The 24,428-nt window shown below is 41.8% G+C and overlaps 1 protein-coding gene across 1 annotated transcript in view; it reads left to right on the forward strand.

Annotated features, from left to right (window-relative positions):
* Positions 1 to 24,428, forward strand: part of PAPPA2 (pappalysin 2) — a 226,694-nt gene that overhangs the window by 16,606 nt on the left and 185,660 nt on the right. The window contains exon 2 of the mRNA XM_040984308.1: positions 10,625 to 11,696. Within this exon, the coding sequence (XP_040840242.1) occupies positions 10,625 to 11,696 (1,072 nt within the window). The remainder of the gene's footprint in view (positions 1 to 10,624; positions 11,697 to 24,428) is intronic.

Below are 24,428 nucleotides of genomic sequence, written 5' to 3' on the forward strand. Positions count from 1 at the left end.
GAGGAAAAGACTCAGAGAGCGAGAGAGAGACAAAGAGACAGAAAGACATCTTTCATCCACGTATTCAGTCCCCAGCTGGCAGCAAAGACATCTGTCAGGAGCTTCATCTATCTTTCATGTGGGTGAAAGTGACTCAAGCCTTTGGACATCTCCTGCTGCTTTTTCCAAGGCCATTAGCTGGCAACTGGGTTGGGAATGGAGCATCTGGGACAGGAGCTGGAACATGTATGGGATGTGGAAATCACAAGTGGTGGCTTTACCATGACATGTGCTGCTCAAAATGTGATTTCTAATGTCAGGCAAGAATTCTGTAGGGACAAATGAATTGTACAGATTTTCTGTTCTAGTGAATATCTTGGTTCAGCTAGAGCCAACCTCTTCGACTTTTTTTTTAATTTCCTAAAAGTGATATTACATGGTAGGAAAGTGTGGGTGCTTTTGGCAAATGGTTTCCAGATGTTTCTCCAAAAATGGTTTACTAATTTCCTTTTCCCGAGAGTATATGGATGTGCCCTTTATCTCTACAATGTCAAAAAATATCAAGAAAATTATTCTTCAATGTTATCAACTTGAGACGTAGATTTTTGTCTTATTTTTATTTGCATTTGGTTAAACCTAAATACTGATTGAATTCTTATTTCTTCTCTTTTGAATTTTGTCATTCTTATTTTTACACTGCCTTGTTTCATTATCTGTTATCTAATAGCATCATGCCAGTGTTATGTGAACAGACAGAAGTATCCCAAATGGCCACTGGGTGACCATGCCTATGGTGTGTCTGTAGCTCTTTATGAGTGTATATGGGGGTTTTTCATCCATGAGCTGAAGGCAAGAGTGGAGCAGACCATGTCCATTGCATACATGTTGCCAGATGAGTCTCTTATGGCTGATAATAGAGGCCCATCCTCAAAGACCCAGATCTTAGTAAGCCATGATTTGGAGCACTGCCATTTGGAATGGGGTCTGAAGGTCAGCAGCCTTGAAGGTCAGCGGCATTGGCCTCACCTGGAAGCTGGCCTCTAGACAGATCTACGGGAGTCATCTGAGACCTGCAGAGCCTGAATTTGCATTTATTTAGATTCGTGAATTATCAAGTGGTCTAGGGTAGTGTTCTGGGAGGCCAGCATGCACCTTGAGCCTGAACTCATGGCGTGTGCTGCTGCTGCTGATAGGTGGGCTGTTTTGATTTAGTTCTCTGTACTCTGCATAATTTCAGTCAAGAACAATAATAACTCCAAGGGTAGCTAATGTGTCGTGACACTGTGCTGGGAACCCTACTATTCACTTTCTCCAGGTGTCACGTGCAAGCCACCCACTCTGAGGTTGTAAACTCCCTGAGGTTTATCTTTCACTCTTCCATCTCTCCTCTCCCCGAAACCTCTTAGCCTACCCATGGGTGGCCTATGGAGAGCCAGGAGAGTCTTCCCTCCTGCTTTGTATCATTTTTTGCACAAGATAAGACAACCAAAATGAAAAGTGGACTGGGAGGACAGGTTGACTTTTCCAGAAAGACATTTGTCAAATGGTTTCCAGGAGATTTGCCCAACTGCATACCCTAACTTACAAAAGCCTGGATTCACAGATTTAAAAACAAAAGCAAAAACAGCTGAGCTGAATCCTTGAAGGAAAATTATCAAGAAGAACAGCTGAAATGTCTCCGTAGGCTTCATTTTCTCATTTTCTCTGCTGCAGCTCACACAGTCCTGCTCTCTGCCAGGTTCACCTGATCTTTGATGGGTGGCTTTCCCACACTCCTGCTAGCTCCTTCTTGCCCCTGCACAGTGTGGCTGGGGATCCGAGGTGTTGGATGAGTAGCTCCGCTGAGTGCTGCAGACACACGTATATCTCAAGTGGCCAGGGTGGGAAATCCCGAGAAAGGATTTTGCTTTGTTTTGGACTGATTTATGGTCATGACCTAACCTGGCCCTATTTTTTTTTTTTTTGTGCTCATTTTCTTCCTAAAAAACTTGCAGCTCATAGCATGTTTTTTTAGTTACCAGGGTTGATGACACTGTGTATGACTCCTCTGTTTTGTTGAGCACAAGCTCACCTTCCTGGAAACCGAAGGGGCTTCTTGGAGGAGAGGCACTCTTACTCTTGCATCTCACTCCCAGAGTCAGGGCAGAACTCTGCCCTGGGGATTTCCTGGAAGTGAGGTCCGAGGTGGTGTGAGTGTGCCAAGAGCAGTCTTCCTTTCTGGCTTTGTCTTGGTCTTCTCCCACCTTGGTTTGTTTTGAAATGATTTCCTTGTTGTGGCTTTGACTGGATGTTCCCCGTAGAGTGGGCATTTACCCGAGAAAATCTCTGAGCAAGTTTTATTGCTGGTAATGTGCTCTGACTGTGTAGGATCCATAAAGAAGCAGGTTGAGAGGGCATGGCTGGGGGAAAGCGCGTCTGACATTACAGGGAAAGTCAGCCATCTGTGGCTGCACAACAGGGAGAATACACAAGCCCTATTGGTTCATTCCTCCAGGTCAGGTGCAGTTAGAGGGTTCCTAAGCCTCCCCAGTCAGAAAATGGTGGGAAATCCTTTCCCTGGATCAAGACTCTCCTGGCTCAGTTGGACTTCAGCAGCAAAGTGGGTGCTCTTTATGGATTAAAGCCCATTTTTTTTTCCTATTGGCTCTGTGTGAAATTCATAGATGTCTAAACTAGACTCTGGTCAATCAAAGATCTGTCAGGTTCCTTGACTGAGTTTCCCGAAGCAGCAGAACAGTGAGAGTCCTCAAGCTACAACAGAAAATCCATATTGACAAAGATGGTCATTCAGGGAGACAAACTGAGAAGTTTTCTTAAAGGGCATAGGCAAAAATGGGAGGTGCTTCAGACAGAGAGAGATACGGCCTTAGACCTGCAGCTGGCAGTTAGGAAAATCACTGGCCCCAGAGGAGGGTTTTAACAGGGAAGGCAGAGAGCTTTCCAGCGCTGAGTCTATACAGGTCCTTGAAGATGGAGCAATTTTGGCTCGTCCAGTAGTAACACTTGAAATAAGTTTAGAGAATGTTCCCAAAATACATGTTCTCTGCTTTAAGGATAAAAAAAAAACATAAGATTTTTTTTTCTTTTTCTGACAATACCATGACATAAGCATGCCTAGGACGAAAAGATTGCTGACAGTTCTTATTTTTTCCCCCTTGTTTTACTGGATTTTATAACTCTTTGGGCTGTGCCATTTTTCTCCTCACTATGGATCTCATAAGAGATGTTAAACTATACATTCCCCTCTCTTATCACGTGAGCAGGGGACTTCATTTTGTTAAAATACACTGACAGAAGATTCTAGCCTGAAGAGAGAAGTTTCCTAGCAGAGAGGGAGGTGGTTCTACCAGAGTCATTGAAAGTAGTGGTTGCTCCTAACTTGATCAGCTCATTGCTTTTTTTTTTATTAAAGTTTCAAAACCTGCAGATTTTCTTGTGCCATTTCCACACCTCCTAAGGTAACCAAGAAAGTAGAAAAAAATAGCTGTTCAAGCCACTGGCTCAGAGGGCAGTTTTCAACTGCATAAACTTCATGCCACCTTCTCTCCCACCAGCTCCAACCATAGACAACAGTCTTGGATTCGAGATAAAGAGCCCCTTGCTCTCTCGTTCCTTTTCCATTTTCCTCAGGGCACTCTTGAATTTATTGTTGAATATTATATGCCACAGCAAACCCTATGGGGCCACCCACACGTAGTACTAATTGTTTAGCCGGGTAGTTTGTCGATTTGGGCGCTGACCGAGAGGAAGCTGTAAACGGCTGTGGTAACCACTCTGTTCTCTCCAACTGTTTGCAGGTGTGTCTGGGTAGCTGCATGCTTTGTGAAAGTCACATCCAAGTTGCTTTCAAGTAGTGGTCTGCAAATTTTTTTAATGCCATGATCACAAGCCCATGTCATTTTTGGTCCAAAACAATAACTCACTTTTTGAAATTGTTTAGTGGAAAGAACTGGAGCTTTTTGGTTGAGCAGACTTGGCTATGAGCACTGGCTCTGCTAGACGGGAGGCTGTGAATGCCTTGCTCAGATTCTCCTGTCTTGGGGTCTGCAAAGATAGATATTACAAATCAGGTCCTATATGTTTGGAACATGGTTAACTTCTGGAACATCAGAAGCAATCAGCAGCAGGTAGTTTAAGTCTGTTCCTTTTAGGCATAAACAACCGGCCCCTGACTACAAAGCAAGAACTCAAGAATGGGAAAAGAAAGGATTATTTCTAGACAGGGGCCTAACATTTAAAAAAAAATCTCTCCTTAAAGCATCATTTGTGACTCTCCAGCTATCATCTTCATTACTTTATTGGAATTTTCACAAACACCCTGGGAAGCTGTTTTCCAGTTTTAGAGAAGGGCTGTCTCTTTGAGCATAATTGACTTGATTAATTCCAAATGCTGGTCGTCACTAACAGTGGAGAACTGGATGCAAATGATTTTGCCTTGGCCAAAGTTAGGAGCTTTATCCAGCTTCCTTATGTGGGTCATCTGCCTCTGCTTTTCCCAGGCCATTAGCAGGGACTTGGATCGTAAGTAGAGCAGTCAGGACTTGAACGGCGCTCATATTGAATGCAGGCCCAGCAGAATGAATTTTTAAGACACATGTGGATATATGACTCTAAGATATTTACAGTCTCCAAATATAACTTTTGATATAAAAGTTAGGAATGCAGTGAGCAAAACATGCTTCCTCAGTCTGCTTTTTCAGAAAACACAGCTTAACTGTATCTGAAGAGATGAAGTTAGCAAACATACTGATGCATTAGAAAAGCCAGTTGTAAGCAGGAGCTGAAAAAACAATTTTCCAAGTTTTAAGATGATGTGGTCCAAACATTTGGCCTCAGTACCATCCCCAACTTTGGAGTTGCATCCTTTGAGCTGAGTTTCCTAACTCATGGGCTATCGCAGTTCACTTTGGCATTGAGTGATTTCATAAATCATATTCATGATCTGGTCCCTCTGTTCTTCCCAAGAATGTGACTTTGATGAATCAACAACAGTTATGTTTGCTTCTATCACATGTACATCCAAAGTTATAAAATCCCAACGTTACACAAGCTCAGGGTTTTACAAATTACATTGTGTTGGCTTAGGCAAGTGTTAGCATTGTCAGCCTTTATCGTGTTAGAAGGAATACAAGTGTCCTAATGATTCTGTAACTACATTTTGGAAGATTTATTTCACTTGAATGTTAGAGTTACAATGAGAGGAAGACAATGAAAGAGATTTTTCTGTCTACTGGTTCACTCCTCTAACTAACCACAAGAGCTGAGGCTGGGCCAAGCTAAAACGAGGAGCCAGGAGCTCCATCCAGGTCTCCATGAGCACTTGGACCATCTTGAACTGCCTTCCTAGGTAGTAATGTTTCTGGGTCATGAGTGGAACAGCCAGGACTTGAATCAGTGCTCTCATGGGATGTCAGTATTGCAGTTCATGTCTTAACACCCTGTGACACAATCCTGGTCACTGCAGCTATTTTTTTAATGCAGCGTATTTTATTTCTGCTTCATGAGGTCGTGGAAGCAGGATGCTTGTCCTGAGAACAGCTGGGGAAGTGGGTTGCTGCTGCATGACCTCAGCTTATGGCTGAAGGATGTTAAAGAGCAGAGCTGGGATTGATGGATTTTATCTCCCAGGTACGTAGATCACCTTCCAAACCCAGAAAAAGACAGAATCACCTCCTTTACATAGGATCATCAGCAAACTAACTGTATGTACTTGATTCTCAGAAGGAAAGCGAGGCAGGTAGTACCATTGATCTGCTCTCCTTTCGAGCCTTTGCTGTCCTGCAGCTGGCTCCCTGTGGTACCCCAGAGCCACGTACATGTCTCTTCCCAGCACATGTTTAGTAACATCATATTGGTGACCTGAGAGACTGGATGTTATGAATTTTCCACTATAGAAATTGGCTAAAATTGCATATAAAAGTGTGCATTTTTTTCTTACACAGGACTTTTTGTTAATATTTACCTGCATTCCACTAGTTTTCTATTTGCTTGTCTTTGAGAGCACATGAAGTGCCTTATCATCATTACTATTTGGTAATTGTCTCATGTGCATCAGGCACTGTACTCGCATTCTTTACATGTGTTTTTATTTAATTATCACAGAACCCTAAGAGGCGATTCTTCAGTCTCAGTTTACAGTTGAGAGATGCTGAGAACTGACCTGGGATACATGGATTTTATCTTGTAGGTAAAACTTGCAGACGAGGAAACTGGGGCCCAGAAAGGTGGAGACACATAGCATTTAAGTGACAGACCTCATTGGGCACTGACACTTCTGATTTATGCTTGCAACCACTGTGCCATATGGCCTTGCCCAGCATGGGTGTCACACAAACCATGTCACTTTACACCTAGTCTCTTAAAGCCTCAGTTTCCCATCTACAAAACGAGGCTGGTCGTAATAATACTGGTTTACTCACCAAGTAGCTTTTCTCCTTCAGTGATAATATATGCAAGAATGATTCAGAAAGTTCAAGTACTGTATGTTTGGGAGGCATAACTACAAGCTCACACGCTAAGAAGGGAAGGAAAAGACAGTTAAAAAAAGCAGAGCTTAGAGGAATCAAGTGAAGTGGTTGTTTACAAAATGGAAATTGTAAGGAATTCTGAATGAAGGACAGGACTTCTCATCCGACAGGGTTTGAACTGACCTCTTGGAATGCTTTGCTCTGCAAGAATCAAGGTCATGTTAATTTTATGGGTATATCTGAAAGAGCAGAGTTTTTAGCCTTTGGGAAATTAATTATTAATAAGACATTGGCTTTAGGAAGTCGATACTTTGCAGCTATAGAGAACTGTGCATGCATGTTTTAATGAGGAAGCCCTTTGCTGTCCCCATAGCTTGCAAAGTCTGTGCCATACTGAGCTTCTCATGATGATGAATATTCGGTTGGTCATTACAGAATCCTTAGTACCAACGGCTGAGATCAGCAGCTAGCAATGCATTATGGATATCTACTGAACAGGTGCATGATGAGGTGATTCATCTATGTACTTGTTTATAGCAATCTTTGCTTGCCTCATTCTACTTGTCTGCTCCATAGTATGTGAAAACCTCAGACGATCCCAAGACACCTGATCATCTGGTTTTATTCACGATAAGATTTCTACTCCCAGGTCTGATTTCCTTCCCTTAGTGCTAATGACAATTTTCTTCTCCCTCCTTGGCTAGTAAAAACTAAGATTCCCGCCTCCCATGATTTGCGTTTCTTAGTTTCCAGCAGCAGCCAGATGCCTGATTTTTTTTGGAAATACAGGATAGCAGCAGTTCTCAATATGGTTTCACAGACATTTATGCCAGTGAAAACCCCACACAAGACTGGGATCCACAGCTGTGGTTGATGAGCTTGCATTAGAGAATTCTATTTGCTAAACTTGCTGCCATTTTTTTTTCTAGGAGGAGCACAACACAGCATTTCAACAATCATTGGCTTTCTCTTCCCATAGATAAAGCATGAACTATGAAATGCAAAGATCCAAGGATGGTGGTGATGTTTCTTACATGTTGCTTAAATGCTATTAAATTGGAGAGCAAAGAATTCCTACTGCAGTAATCACTTAAAAAAACCCTCTTACATATTTGTTACATCTATGAAATAAATGAGATTATCTCAATGCCCTTGGACAATAAACCTTTTTGATATGATTACTAAATGTCATTGCTTAGACACATATTGGAGTGATAAGAAATTATATTCTCTATGTAACATCTCAAGAAGTTAGAAGTAACATTTTAAATATACTATCAATAATTTTATAGCTTCTTATCAGACAAGTAGGTGAAAAGAATAATTTTTTTATGTAGATACTGAAAGAAAAGTAAAATAAAGCACTCAAAATCCTGACGAGATATCGAGCAGGCATCAAGGTTTTTATCTGGTAGTTTATATATGAAGTCTAATAATTTATATTCCAAAGCACACATGAACCTTTGAGTATGAAAGATACATAAAATAGCTTTTCCAGCAGTCCTGGCTGCTCTGATTCCAATCCAATTTCCCCAATTGCACCTGGGAAAGAAAAAGAACATGGTGCAAGTGGTTGGGGCCCTGTTGCCCACATGGGAAACCTAGGTGGGTCCAGCTTGCTGCAGTCACTTGCAGAGTGAATCAGTAAATAGACTATCTTCAGGCCTCCTTCTCTCTTTCTTTCACCCTGCTATTAAAATCAATAAGATGAAACATAAATAAAGCAGAAGATAGCCGACAAATTAGTAGATCCATGGTTCATTCTTAGGTTAGCAGATTAACATATTTATGACTCAGTAATACTAATTAAAATAAGTGAAGCATAGAGAAAGGTTAAATTAAGGGATACAATATTGATCTCTTTGGTATACCTCCCCCCTCTTTCTTGAGAACCAATACAATACAGGAATTCATATATCAAGTTTTGATGATCTTTTAAGAGGTAGATGTCAGTACAAAAAGAAGGCAACCAAAACAATTGAAACTGGAATGTCTTCATAGCATTTAAAATATTTACAAACAACAGTGTAATTACAATTACACTGCAAAGTGTAGTAACTAAAATTGAAAATACTTATTTATTAATTGATGATTCATTTATGTCAGTGAGGGAGAGAGAGAGAGGAGAGAGAGAAGGAACAAGAAACAGAGAGAGAGAGAGAGAGAGAGAGAGAGGGAGAGAGAGAGAGCAACCTGCAAGGTCTCATGTATTGCTTTGCTCCTCAATGCTTGCAGCAGTGGACCGGGCTGCACCAAAGCTTCAGACTGGCTGCTTGCGACACCCAGGTTTGCCATGATGGGGGCGGGGGCAGGAACCCAGTTATTTGATCCACCACATCTGCCTCTTAGGGTTTTCATCAGCAGAAGCTCATGTCAGGATCTAGAACTGGGTACCAGATCCACACTCTGAAATGGGATGTGAGCATCCCACACAACACTTTACCTGCTGAGCTGAAGCCAGGAGCCAGGGAAACCAGTCATCTCCCCCACATGGCGGGTAGTTGTAAAATTACTTGAGGCATCAATGCTACATGCCAGGATCTACATGAACAAGAAGCGAAGTGCCCATCCATGAACTTTATTTTTGAGATCACAAGCTATTAATTCATGTTAGAAGTATCAGATAGCTTATCAGTTATGAATCCCAAGCTATTTTAAAAATCTTTAGCTTTGGAAATTTGTGTTTATCCTGCACGAGGCGATTCTTGAATTGCACAGCTAGCTTTGGCTCTGACTGCTGCTGCTTCCAACCATGCAAACCTGGGGAGGCAGCTGTGATGGCAGTAGGGCTTGGGTTGGCCTGGGTCGACCTGCATTGGGTTCCTGGCTCCTAGAGTTATCTCATCCAGGTCCTAATATTTTTCACAATTTGGGGGAGTTAATCAGAAGGCAAGATCATTTCCATGTCACATATTAAATATAAATACACACACAATAACAATGTTTATCTGCTACCAAAATTTGAGGCCTCATGGTTTGTGAATTTAAACCATCCATAGGAAATGATCATTGGATTTGATTATACAGAAGGTCATGGAATAAATCATTCTTAGGGGAGAATGACTGTTTATGTTAACTCCAGGTATCTGTTCTTGAAGCCAGCAGATATTGCCATCATTAATGCATCAACACAAGCAGTCATTATTAAGCATTTCTTGTGCAAATGCCTTACCTCTGTGTGATTTTCAATGAAATCCTCCCCTGAGACTCAGACTGCAAGAGCTGTAGCAGGGAAGATCAGTGGGTTAATCAAAGATGTGTTGCTGGGAATATTCAACACCTTCAAAACAGCATTTGGATTCCTTGTGTTGTCTGAGGTTTTGTTCAGCTGACTTCACTAGCTGTCCCTGCTTGGAGGCTACTCTGGAGTCCCCTGCTTTACTTAGTCATTGAATGTAATGGTCCTAGGCTTCCGCTGGGCAAGCTGTTGAGACAAAGCCTGGGAAAACCTTGGTTTAGCAGAGAAAGCTCTGCTTCTGTGCTGTGCTGCCACTGGGCGTTGAAGGACTTTGCATAGCTGACTTCTCATTTCTATGCTGGGATCACAGAATGATGCTATTAGGCACACATTTGTTCTGTGTCTAGGCATGCTTGCCCATAGAGAAGGACAGTGGGAGTAGTGAGCGAGGAACAGTGTTTGTGATGGAACAGTCTTCTCTGTGAGAATGTACCAGTTCCTGTTGTGTCCATAAAAATTACCGTTTTTAAAAAATTATATAGAAACATCGTTTTTAAAGGGTAAGGGACAAATGGCATTTACAGTGTCTGTGACTGTCTTCAGTAAAGCTGAGGAATACAGTGGGACCAGGGTCAGGGAGGGAGGATGTGGGCACAGAGGGGTCAGGGTCCTTGAGGGAGGACGTGGACTCTAAGCCTGGTTGTGTGACCAACCTCTGGGATAACATTCTGGGGGATGATTTTCATTTGTAACTGCTTCACCACTTCACTTCTGTATTAACTATGGTGGAACAGGCCATCAGATTCCTTCTGGGGATATACACTGCCACACTGTGTAATGTGGGGATATGGATGGGAATCCCAGAGGGGGAATCGGCACCACCTTTTTTTTTTTTTTCATTAAAAACTACTTTCTTGTTATTTACATGGGTTTTCTTCTCCTTTTCTCTGCCTCCCTCTGTATCTGGTATTTCTCCCCTCGATTCTTCCTTCTTTCCCAGGTGTGTTTGATAACTGCTCCCACACAGGCACTGATAAAGGCTGGGCCCTTGGTATCCGCTCAGAGAAGGACAAGGGGAGGCAAGACGCTCGCTTCTTCTTTTCCCTTCGCACCGACCGGGTGAAAAAAGCCACAATCGTGACTGGTCACAGTCGCTACCAGCCAGATAAATGGACACATTTGGCAGCTACTTACGATGGACGGCGTATGTCCCTATATGTGGATGGCACGAGGGTGGCCAGCAGTACAGACCAGACGGGTGCGCTCTACAGCCCCTTCATGACATCTTGTCGCTCCTTGCTCCTGGGCGGCGACACCTCGGAGGACAGGCACTATTTCCGTGGACACCTGGGCACGCTGACTTTCTGGTCGACCGCCCTTCCGCAAAGCCACCTTCAGCACAGCCCTCAGCATCCGAGTGGGATGGAAGAGTTGAGCACTCTGATCCTGACAGCCACCTTTGATCCGCTGAAAGAACAGTGGGTCCCTTTTAGAGATGGGAAGTACCCACGGCTTGAAGTTCTCCAGGATGTGGAGCCAGAGCCCGAGATCCTTTCCCCTTTACAGCCTCCACTTTGTGGACAGACGGCCTGTGACAATGTGGAAGTGATATCCCAATACAATGAGCACAGGCCCCTTCGGGGAGAGAAGGTGATCCGGTACCAGGTGGTGAACATCTGTGATGATGGGGGTCTGAATCCCACCGTGAGCGAGGAGCAAATCCAGCGGCAGCACCGGGAGCTGAATGCAGCTTTCAATCGCTACAACATCAGCTGGCAGCTGAGCGTCCACCAGGTCCACAATTCCACACTGCGCCAACGGGCTGTGCTTGTAAACTGTGAGCCAGGCAAAATCGGCAATGACCACTGCGACCCCGAGTGTGAGCACCCCCTCACTGGCTACGATGGGGGTGACTGCCGCCTGCAGGGCCGTTGCTACTCCTGGAACCGCAGGGATGGGCTCTGCCATGCCGAGTGCAACAACATACTGAACGACTTCGATGATGGAGACTGCTGTGACCCCGAGGTGACGGACGTACACAAGACCTGCTTTGATCCAGATTCACCCAATAGGTAAGAATGTTGGGGTGTCCTGCCTGCAGGCTGCTGTCTCAGACAACGTTTTGTATGATTGCCAAACAAGTTGTTAAGATATTCCTGGGGTTTTATGAAGTAGCAGGTGTAGTGTTACATCATCAAGGCTGTAAAGATGATCCAGACGAACAGCCGCCTCAGAGAACTCCCTCTCTGCGGATCAGGCAAGTATGAACACAGCGTGAAGACACACGCAGGCACAGCAAAGCTGAACAGCCTTCTGTACCAGAGGTCAAGGGAAGTTCAGAGAGCAGTGTAGTCCCTGACACAAGGCAAGCATCGACTCTACCAACTCTTCTTCCTGTACAGATTCACAGAGAGGCTTCGTGTCTGCCTCGTGCCTGGTGCAGTGTGAGCGTTTCGGCCCTTTCTTGTACCCAAGACACCCTACGTCCATCAGCAAGTCTCCCTGGGGTCCCCCACTATTGCCTTGTTCAACTCCATTCCACATGCAACATTCAGAAGGATCTTTTGAAACAACCAAATTATCCTGTCATGTTTCCCTCCACTGTCATTTTTCTCTGCCTAGAAGCAAATCTGAACTCCCCATGAGGCTCGCCCTCTGCTGCCATTGGGCCTCCGCCTGACTTCCTCTTCCCCACCATGCTCCTGACCCAGGAGGCGCAAACTCCCTGGCTCAACGCCACCCATTGAACGCTTCGAGTCTGCTTCTGTGCCCAGGGCTTGGCATTGACTCATCTGTCTTCTTGGAATTGTATTTCCCTAGATCTTCCCTTGGTGCCTTCTCTCTCATCACTCAAATATTGACTTCAATGTTACCTCCTGGAGAGAGATTTCCTAATCCCACAATTTAAAACAGCTACTCTGCCACTATTACACCAATTAATATAATTCCCTGTGCAACACTTATCACTTCTGATGTTTTTCTTATTGTGCATTCCTGTGCTTCCCTGTGTCTCCCCTGTCTCCAATACCAGCACCATGAAATCAGAGGCCTTGTGTGTGCTGTTAACCCTTCTGTCCCCAGTGCCCAGAATAGGAACTGACAGAGAGTAGCCTGTCTCTGGCATGTTTTGATGAATGAATGGTTCTAATATGTCTTTGATTTTTGAAGTAGAGACCAATAAGTGAATTGCCATTTTGGAGTGATGTGGGCCTTGGGAGTGTTAGAATGAGGCAGGTGGTAAACTCTTAGTTTATGTTTGCATAAATTGTGACAGGCTCACATGACCTAAAAGTGCGGGATTTTGTTCTGTGGGAGGGCCGATGATTAACACCCTTCTAGCTACAGGGGGCGGTCTTTATTTTGCAGATACAGCCATTCCATTGCAAGATCTTTTGGTGTTTGTCAACATTGATGAGCTTGCCTGGACTGTTGCAGGCGGCCCTGGAGCCCAGATTTTAGAGATCTTAAACCCAACTGGATGTGCGACTTACACAGCTCACTTTCCTACAGATACGTAAATGAAGTGATATTTTTACACTGTCTATATCCTAGGTTTGCTGTGTGAGTCAAATGGAATACAGTGCAAACAATGGTAACTCTGAAGCTTTCAACTATACATATAATTACAACTGATAATTACATCATTATCGCTATTGGAGCTGACAGATGGGAAGTTTTTGCTTACTTAATAACACACAGGACACTGATGAATTTGGGAAAATATTTGCATAGGGGTATTCTGTGTTGTTTTGTTAAATTTTGATAACCCTTGGCTGAACCTGAACTTGCTACTGTGAGATGTTGGTAACTCTTGGGACCCCCAGGCAGGATAGAGAAACCGAGCTCTCTCCTCTTTGTCTATGAGGTTGTCACACTGGCTGCTGCCTGACTCACAGTGCCACCCTTCATGGAATCCACGCTGCTGTTCTCAGAGCTGCTCTGCCTCTTGCCACAGGACAGCCTCTCTTCCTTATCTGGGACTCCTCACTGCTCAGAGTTGTCATGGGAACTCACTCCACTCCACTTGCAGACCAGGAAATGTTTTGAACCTCTATTCATAAGTAACTCATTCCTACACACAGAGCATGTTTTATATAAAATAAATGCAATACTTATGCTTTGTAATGAATGCTTAAATCAAAGAACTAAATGCTCACTATGGAAAATATCAAATTGTATCAAAATGCGTAAGGAAGAACAAGTGGCTCTTTTTTCACTCACCCGTTTCCTCCGCAAGTGGTAACTACATGTCATTGGTTCACTTGTTGTTCTCTGGTCATTATCAACATATCTAAAAATATTTACATGAGTTATTTCAGCCTCTTTAAACATGTGGTGTTTTACATATATGCAGTGTAATGGTTGCAAAAAACCTCTACCTCTAAACTAATAATTTCTGTGTTACTTACAACACCTGCAATACCATGTCAGTTCTGGGTAAATAGTTTTTGCATTATTTGGGTCATATTAACACAGAAAAACCTGTGCATGTTAGAGCAGATGAGAGTTCCTTCCAAATAATTTGCCCCTTTATCCTACTGCTGGATTTTCCATTTCATCCCTCTATCATGTCCCCCATCCCTCTTTTACTTTCACTGGATATGTTTAAGTAATTTGTTGTACCAGAGAATTTGAAGAATGTCTTTTTAACTTTCGGTTTTTACGTCTCTTTGGAAGTCTCTTCTCTAGTTCCTTCAGCTCTCTCTTCCAGTTGACCACTCATTTTCTGAAATGCTGCACACTTTCCTCTGGTGATTTCTGTGGCTATTTCTTTGGGTTTGGTGCCACCATGTCCTAAGTGACCAGGGTGTCTAATAAGTGATTACCTTATTTCCTGGGCAAATATCTTTAGCTAAATTTCTAAGGAATGATGTTTTGGGTAACCTTTCCTGAGATAACACTTTTCAGAATGTTTTTATTCTGCCTTTACACAAAGCTGGTCATTTGTTTTGGCATAAAATCTAGAGATGGGAATCATATTTCTCTCAGATTTTGAGCTTCTGACCTGTATTATGATAATAGCATGCTGTTTACAGATATACATTTTTCCTTTTCCTTTTCAGAAAATTTCATGATTTTATCCTTAGCTTGTTGCTTTAAGGAATTATGATATTTTTGCTTATGTTTGGTCTTTTGTCAGCATTTTGTTGAGCATTCAGCAGATCCTTCTAATTTGGGTACTCACAACTCTTAGATCTATAAAATTTCTTAAAATTATTATTTTGATGTTTCTATTCTCTTTCCCACCCGAGGCTCCTAAGAATGAGTCTCCTGACTATTCTCAGTTTTTTGCTCTCTCCTATATTTTATCTGCGTGTCATTTGTTCTTTTTTTCTGGGAGCTCCTCAAATTTATCTTTAAATTTGTTTGTTGGTTTTTTATATTTTAGTAAGCATATTTTTAAATCTTGTGTGTTACTTTATTTTTTTATTTTGATTCATTTGGAATGTTCTTCCCATATATCTGCTTAATCTAAAGTCAACTTTCTTATTTATTAGGATTTTGTATTTTATGTGAATGGACTTCCTCGGATGTCTGGCATTTGCTTATAGTGGGAACCACATGTTTCAATTTGTACTTGGGACAATTTAAAAGAATAATTATCAAGGGATTTGCTCTAAGAAGGCAAAATATGAAGGTAGAAACATAGTGAAAGGGAGAACTTTTCCCTTTTCATCTCATAATTATTTCCAAAGCTTCCATAGAGTCCGTTCCCCACCTGCACTACCCTCTGCCTTATATTCTTTGTGGTCCATTTTTATCATTAAGATACTGGATTTTTAAAATAACTTTTGTTGGCAGGAAAGATTGTCTAGGAAACTATTATTTATCAAGTTCCTATGATGTGTCTGGCATCATGAGTTAGGCAGAAGACAAATAGAATGGATATATAATGAGTAACAACTTGATCAAGGAGTTGATGGTATTTATTCAATTACTGCACGTTTACGTGCAGGCTAAAAGCAGAGCATGGGAAAAAGACTTTCCCTTGCCTTGGCTTGGATTGTTCGAATGTATTTTGGGGTTCAAAAGACCATTATTTCCATATTTCTATGAGGACTTGTGATTTGTGTGATTTGATGAAGTTATTGGTGGTCTCTGAACTAAGCCACACACACACACACACACACACAAACATAAAAAGTGTTCCAGTGTGCTATGACTGTGAGGGGGATCCAACATCAGCAAATGCCCTGGCAAACACATATTGAGAAGTTAGGGTGTGGGAGGAAACACCTTCTCAGGAGCTCACAGTCTCATGAGGGTGGGTGGTGGCAAGTGTAAGGCACACCAACAGAGCTATCATGCTAATGCAATGACTGATAAATGAGTAGTTTTCCTCACATCCTCAGTCTTTCTCAACCTTCCCTGCTTTGACAAAAGGAAACCGAAAATCTAGCACAAAGAAGTTCTGCTCCAAATGTTCTGAGGAACATAAGAATTCAGTATCAAACATCTGTAACCCAGATGGGTCTATCAAAGGAAAAGTATTTATCAGTCTTGGGCTGGGCAGGAGGAGATATGAATTATAGATATGTTACCCAGCCAGTTGAACTGTATTACCAAGAGAAAGAAATTGGCTGGTGGGTAAGACAGGCTACATAAGCCAGATGTCTATTTCCACAGAGCTGCTTCCCTGAGGGAGAATCTACAGAGGTAGCAGAAAGGAAGGGAGCTGTATATCCACTGCAGTAAAATCACACAAATGTCATTGACCATCCCACGTCAGCCATTCTGGGGAGCTGAGTTAAGGGAATCTTTGTGCCCTCTGGACTGCCCTGGCCTTCAATGTCTTCTGCTTTTTTTGTTTTTTTTTTTTTTTTTTTTTGTTTTGGTTTGGTTTTTGTTCATTATCATTTCTGTTATCCCCCTCCTCAAATTATGTCAAAGATAGGACTTTTTGTTGCTATACCTGCTTTTCACCTCTTGCTTTCTTTCATTTTTCAAGGTTGAGCTAAGTATCCATCCAGCCTTCTCTCTCTTCTGTGTCTTGGTTCTTAGAGAATTGCTATGATGTGGAGAGAAACTATCAAGTAAAAAGCAGTGGCCACACACAGCTTAGATAAGACATCAATCACCTTCATGTCAGAGCAGCCTGAAAGTCAGACAGTGGGGTACTCCTTGTTTGGTTTGCAAGCCTGTGCTGGTTAACACTTCTTAGTGTCGGTGCTTCTTGTCTCCTTTCTGTTGTATTTTCTCAGTTTGCTGCTGCAGAATTCAAGGGTAAGGGACTGCTATGTATACCAATGCTAGCTCATGGCCTGCTTCTCTCTGAACAGTTCCTCAAGAGAACAGGCTGGAAAAAGATGTGCAGTATCCTGAAAGAGCAGAGTCTGCAGTTGAGCACCAGTGTTGTCTGCCGGGGTGTCTTGGGACAGGCGAGCTGATGTGTGTGACATCAAATAAAGGCAGCAGGTGGTGAAATTTGTGCTGCACAGAACTAGATGTTTGGGATCAGCTGTGCTTTGCTCACCCACACTCTGTGGCCGTTGAGCCAAAGGACTGGTCCGGCTGGGCCCCTGCAGTGGCGGGTCTGTTCAACATCAGCCAGCCTTCATTATAGGTTTCTTTTGAAGTCAACATTCAAGGTTTTCTGAAGCCAAAAAAAACATGCATGGGGAAAATAGTGTAAGGAATAGAAGAGGGTAGGGAGGAAAGAGATGGAAGAGAAGCCTCAAAACAGAACAGCAGGAAAACCTCTCAATTCTTGCAGGCAGAGTCCAGAGAGAAATCTCACTTGATTTTTCTTTGTTGTTTTTAACACTTGGATCACCTGGGAAGGAGGGTAGGAAAGGAAGAAATAGCAGAAGGCAGCAGAGAGAAGTTCAGAGAGTTTGCTGGAGAATAAAAATGGCCTCTGCATATTGTCAAACAGCCAGATTTCTCCAGGGTTTCAATAAGGACCATATTAATGAGAAAGCAAAATCTGTTTTTTTTTTTTTCCTTGTTCACCTGGTTTGGTTAACTTTTCTGGTTATTTCAGGCCAGATGGACAGATTTTTGAGTGAGCCATGTGGTCTGTCTGGATTAAAAATATTTCCTCTTAGGAAATTTTTAGGAGAGACCATACTCTCCAACCACATGCAGTCGTTCAAGAAACTTGGGCACTTTTTTAGCAGCTGGGGTCAAGCCATGGCATCCTGGCCTGATATCAGTCTTTCTCCATTGATTTCATTTAGGGAACCCTCAGTAGAACTTAAGTCTAAGACTCCGAATGACAGTGGCATGCTTACAGATATTTTCTCTAGGAACTTTGTTACTTTAGTGAATCAAGTTTAGAGCTTACTGCTAGGTCTTTCACTGATACAGGCCCTCATTCCGCTGACTTCCAAGAGGTAGGCTAACAGAGCGTACAGTCAGCACCACGGGTTTTTTTCCATTAGAGCAGCACCCCATGGAGAAAGCTACCGATCTCTTCAAACTCCAAGGTTTCTCTCAGTCTCACCTAAAGATCCCAAGAGTGGCTGTGACTCTAATTCTAAAAGCCATTCGCTGGATAACTAGCCCCTGATTTTCCTTCATGTCTCTGTTAGGAGGTCACTGCCTCTTTCCTAGGAACATTTTTTTTCCCTCAAATATGAATTTCTTTCTTACGTATACAACTTCTCATCCTTCTACTGCCCTCACCTTGCCCCAGTTGCTGCCATTGCTCCACCTACATTATTGAAATAGCCCTCATCTTCTGCTTCAAATCTTGTGCTCCTGCATCTAGCATAGCTTCCATGCAGCAAACAGAGTAATCCTGTTATAATACAACTCATATCAAGTCATACCTGTTCTCTGAACTCTCCCACAGCTTCCTGGCTCATTCAGAGTCAAAGACACAGTGCCATCCTGACCTACAGGGCAGTATCTAAATTACTGCAAATCACCTTGTGACCTAACATCTTGTCATGTTCTGTGCCTTATCGCATTGCAGCCACAATGGCCTTCTTCTCATCTCTTAGCCATCCAGACCTATTCCTACTGCGTGATCATTTCAGTGACTTTCACTTTGCAGGAATGTTCTTTAGATTTTTACATGGTTGACTCTATCACTTCCTTTGGTCATTTCTCAAACTTACCTTCCAAGTGAGTCTTTCACTTGTCAAGATTTCATGCATTCCCTCAACTCCTCATGGTTTCTTTGCTGCCTTATTTTTCTTTTTAGCATTTACCACTAACATGGTGTTTTGTTTCTTTTGCTTAAGCTCTGTCTTCTCCACTAGAATGAAAATGCCTCTAGAGAAAGAGGTTTCTTCATGTTTGGGTCTCTTGTAACCCTAGCACCTAGAACAGCGAAAGGAATAGGGTAAGTATTTGACAAACAATTGTTGTGTAAAAGAGTGTTCTTACTCTAGTACAGCGGTTGGCAAACTATGGCGCAAAGACAAAATTTGGCCCACCACCTGTTTTCATAAATAACATTTTATTGGAGCATAGTCACACCCACTTGTTTATGCGTTGTCTTTGGCTACTTTCATGTGGCTGTGCAGTTACAACAGAGACTGTAGATCCCACAATTCCTAAAATATTTACTATCTGGCCTTTACAAAAGCAGTTTGCCAACCCCTGTCCTAGTACATATTTATCACACTATATTGTAATTATCCATTGTGCCTGTCTATTGCACAAGACTTTAGGTTCTTTGTTCATTGTTCTTGGAACACAGGAAGTGCTCCCTTGGCATGTTAAACACAAATTAGCATATATAGACATGAAAGATCATGTTCATGGAAATAATAGCAGTATTGGCTAGGGGGTTGGGAAGGCTAGATATTGCTAGGCAAAGCATACAACTCTGTACTGAAAAACAAGGGCTTCAGCATCCCCACTCTGCTGCCTCATCACTGTGATGGAATTGGCCACATTCAGCACTAAGTAAAACAACTGAAGACATTCATAGAAGTCTGAATATGCTCGGGGATGACTTTAAGCCAATTTATTCATTAACACATTAGTTGAATGGCTGCCCTCCAAGATAACTCTGAAAACATGAAACATTTAGTACATTTTGAAGAGTAGAGAAAACAATCTACAGCTACAGTCAGAAAGTAATATGAATCTTCTTGCCACAGGGAGACCGTCAATGAGACAAAGAACAGATTTTCAGAGAGGATAGACGAGACTCCAGATAGAAAATGTGTGTTTGAAAAGATGTCATATTTTAGTCAACCTTCTTACCAACATAGTTGTTGGACTTTTGTGGTTGTACAGAATGGGGATCCACCCAAGTTAATAAAGAAAACAGGTTTGTTGTATGATTACCACTGGACTGGCAGTGGAAGTAGGATGCTGCCAGTGACTGAGAAAGTTTCAAAACTCTCCTTCTCTTAAGATCTGAGTGTTTCTCTATAATTGTTTTTACATTTAAAAGTATTTTGTTTTATGATATAGTTCCATAGGTTCTGAGGTTGCCCATGCCCTTCTCCAAGGTCCCTCCCCCGCAACTGGATTTTCCCTTCTAGTTTTACAATGGATGTCCGTCATGAACAGTCACAAGTCCATCATGCTGTTATTTAAATGTTTTCTGACAACGTAGGCATGGACATTGTCATCATCTTACTGTTAGGATGTATTCAATTCTTTCACCGGGAGTCCATTTTTGGTCTGTGTGCATAGATACAGCACTTTGTCTCCATATCTGAACTTATCAGTCCCGTTATGCTTCTACTATATATCCCTTAAAATACAGAACCAAATCAAAATGAAGTTAACAAATATACTACAAAAATAAAAATGCATCACAAGAGTGGTGAAAATGAAAATCAAAAACCTTGTAGCAACAGATGCTAGTGTTGACCCTTGTGGCACTGAAGGAAATACAACTAAAAACTAGACCTTCATTACTCATGATATGTAGCAAAACAGTGTTGAAATCAACATTTACACTCTCAACTCTTTACAAGCAATTCATCTCTCTTATGGATGATCAATTAAGGAATCACAAGAACTTACTGGGAGAGATACAAATAACTAGAAAGCGAGAAAAGAGAAAATCTACAGCAAAAACAATTAGATTTGACACTACAAAGCTGCAATTTGAAACAGGAAAGAGCCATTCCATAAGAAGATAAGCAAAACAACCCCTAGTCGTATTAGCATTGAGATTTTTAATGGAAGTTATCTTATATTAGAGCAAACATGTGGTATCTGACCTTTTGTGATTGGCTCATTTCGCTTGGCATAATGGTCTCCAATTTAGCCAGTTTGTCTGCAAACACTTGTGTTTCATTCTTTTTAATAGCTGAGTGGTACTGCATAGAATAGATGAACCACAGTTTCTTTATCCAGTCTTCTGTTAATGAGAATCTAGGTTGTTTCCAAGTTTTTGCAATGTTGATTGTACTGCAATGAATACAGGTGTGCAGGTTGCTTTTTCATGTATAAGGTCCTTGGATATATTCCTAGGAGTACAATTGCTAGGTATCATGGTAGGTAGATTTTCAGTTGCCTGAGTATTCTCCATACTGACTTCCACTGTGGCTGAACCAACCTGCATCCCCAGCAGCAGTGGAGTGGCATTCATTGCTCCCTACATCCTCACCTGCAGGTATTGTTCTGAACCATTTTGTTAGCAGATGTTGAATACTCACAGTTTCTGCTACAGTATAGTTTTAGAATACCACTTCAGGGGCACTCATTTAGCTAAGTGGTAAAGAGAACCACATTCTGTGTTAGAGAGTTTGGGTTCCATACCTGTGTTTGACTTGAGCTTCCTGCAGATGCAGACCTGTGAGGAAGTAGTGATGGCTCAAGTAACTAGATCTGTGCCGCCTATTGTGGCAGGTACAGTGGGGAAGCTTGTTTGAGTTTCAGACTCCTGACTTCAGGCTGCCAGACTTTCAGGTAGTAAGCCAGATGATGGGGCCTCTCTCTGTCTCTGTCTCTGTCTCTAAAATAAAGCAAAACATTAAATAAAATACTGCTTCAGCTCTCTGGGCTCTTAGTTTATTCCATTGTGTCTTTTTCTTCAGATTCGTATGGTATTGCTAATTGCCTCGACATTTTCCAATATCTTGGTTCAAATTATGAAGACAATAGGGGTTGGTTCAACTTGTCTTTACATGTCAAATCAGGAGTCATAGAGGAACAACTTAAAAAGAGGGTATATTCACTAGAAAAGTGCTAGAAAGAAACAAACTTAGAAAATTGCATCAAGAGGACAGTCATTACCTGTTTGGTCAAGAAATTTGGGTAGTGAGGAAATACGGGTCCTGGGAGCTTCATGGTTGCATGGATCCCTCAATAGCTGTCATCTTTCTTGAGTCTTGGATTTTTTCTTATCCCTAGAAGGCATCTTTCTGAATTCTCTTCATTAAATATTGGCCAGTCAAGTACTTTCTCAGTTTTCACTTACACACACACACACACACACACACACACACACACACACACTACCTTTGCATATTTTAGCAACCTTTGTGAAAAATAAATTTTGCTAAAATATAATTTTACACTGGCTGTCATTTTCTCCCATCATCATATTTTATTGTCTACTGAGAAAGAAGATATCCAATTGGTGTGTATTTGTATTGGCTTCTTCCTTTCTCTTTCACTGTTTCAGAGACTTTTTTGTATTTGGTCTTCTGCAGTTTCACTACGATATGTTTGATATATTTGCTGCATTTGAGATTTATGTTGTTTGATTAGTATGCTTTCCATTACTGTAACAAACATGGAAGTTTGGGTAACTTTATAAAGAAAAGAGAGTTACTTACATAACAATTCTGGAGGTTCCAGTGTATGGTGCCAGCATCAGGTCACCTCTTGTGAGAATATAAGACATACGTGTACAAGAACAGTCATGGGAGGAGGAGGTTACAGACGGCCAGAGCCATGAGGCCAGAGAGGAAAGGGAAAAAACTGGCCTCACTCTTTTCATGAAAGCACTCTCTCCCAAGCTGATTCAGGATTCCCATAAGAACTTATTTCAACATCCTTCGAAAGCACACACCAGGGATTTTATTTTTATGAATGGCATTAAGACTCTGTTTGAGCTCTTATGCTGATTGCCTGGGATATCACTGAAAGATGGCCCACGTATTTGTGAAGCTGCTGCCTTTGGTCTGGCACTGTAGCTACCTGGGGCGTGAACTGGCAGATGGAAGAGCTCTCACCTCTCCCTCAGTCTCTGTAACCCTGAATTTGTAAAGATGCTGCTTGAAATGCCTGTATCCTGTATCTAGCTTCATGCTATTTCACATCCTGTCAGGCAGCAGTTGAGGACCCAAGTACTCAGGTCCTTGCAGTTACTGTGGGAGCCCTGAACTGAATACGAGGATCCTGGCTTTGGTCTGGCCCAACCTTGCCTGTTGTAAACATCTGGAGAATGAACCAGGGCATCAGTAATATCTGTCTGTCTCTTTGCTTTTCTAATAAAAATTAACATTTTTTAAATGAAAGATTTGTTCAAGAAAATTTGTATCTTCTGGAGGACACCTGTGTTTGCCCCCAGCTGTGTGAAAATAACCACGAGTGTTGCCTGGCTGTGAACTTCACAGAAAGCAGAAATATGATGTGGCCATTAACCTTTTGCAAATGGTCTTGGGCTCTGTTAGAGGAGAATGTGTGCAGGCTGTTGGAAGAAGTGTTCTTCCTAGAATAAGTACTGCGCCAACGTCTGTGGTCCATGCCCAGTTCTGGGTAGCAGGTTTTATGAGGCACATCACTACCCTGGAGGCCATCCAGGTTGGAGAGTGTTAGTGTTGTAGATAATAAAATTGCTTTGTCCCACTCCAATGTGGAGTTTTTACGTCTCCCTGCTTGGTGGAGGCGCTGCTACAAAAGCTTCTTCTTTTCTTTTCTGTTTTGTTTTTATGACACAGTTCCATAAACACAGAGGTTTCCTCTTCTATTCCCAGATGGTGCCCACAATGTTTTCCCTCCATATTATTACAATAGTATAGTCCTACAGCAACAGTCACAAGTCCATCATTCTGCTACTTAAGTGTATCCTAACATTGTAGAAATGGACAATGGTAGACAATCCAGTGTTCTGTTGTCAAGATATATTTAACAGTTTTATTCAGGTGTAGAGATGTATACTGCAATGTGTCTTCACTTGTATGCTAGTGTCTATTATCCAGTTCTTCTGGGTGAATACATGTATGTCCATGTTTACTATGTATCTATTAATCTTTTATTTTGCACGAAGGCTGCCTTATATCAGAGAACATGATGGTCTCTATCTGAGACCATTTTGTTGCAAATGGTAGAATTCCATTAGTTTATCATGGCTGAGTAGTATTTCATGGAGTAGAAGATACAAAGAGATCTAACAGAAGGGCAACAATGACATCTTCTCCTCTTCATTCACCCTTCATTCACTCATTCATTACTTTATTTGGATTACAAGAAGCGTGCATTGAATATCTAAACTGCTGAACATGAAATAGGGCTTTGGTTCTTTCTCTGCAGTTTCAGGTGTGTGACACAATTATGTGATGTATTTGGTTTCATTCTTGAATCATGCCAAGTGCTCTCAAGTTATCTTTGCCTTCCAAGTTTGAATTTCTATAGTAACTGTCAACTTGTATTTCTCCTTCCAGTCTTCCTTCAGTCTAATTCAAAGATAGCTGTAATCTGCCATCAGAATAATCGCTTTAAGGATCATTTTTATGGTCAGTATTTCTCAACTGGAAGGATTCAACCTGGGAAAGAACTATTTTTGAAAAATGTACAGTAGACATCAGTAAAGAGAGTTGATTAAGTGAGGAAATAGATCAGTACAGAATTGATACTGGCACAATTGATAAAAAATATTGAAGATAAACATCATAGTAATAATTGTCATTTATTCAATGACCTAATTATATAAGAGC

This window comes from Ochotona curzoniae, unplaced genomic scaffold (genome assembly GCF_017591425.1).
Source record: "Ochotona curzoniae isolate NIBS_2020 unplaced genomic scaffold, NIBS_Ocur_1.0 contig_4105, whole genome shotgun sequence".
Lineage (NCBI taxonomy): Eukaryota > Metazoa > Chordata > Mammalia > Lagomorpha > Ochotonidae > Ochotona > Ochotona curzoniae.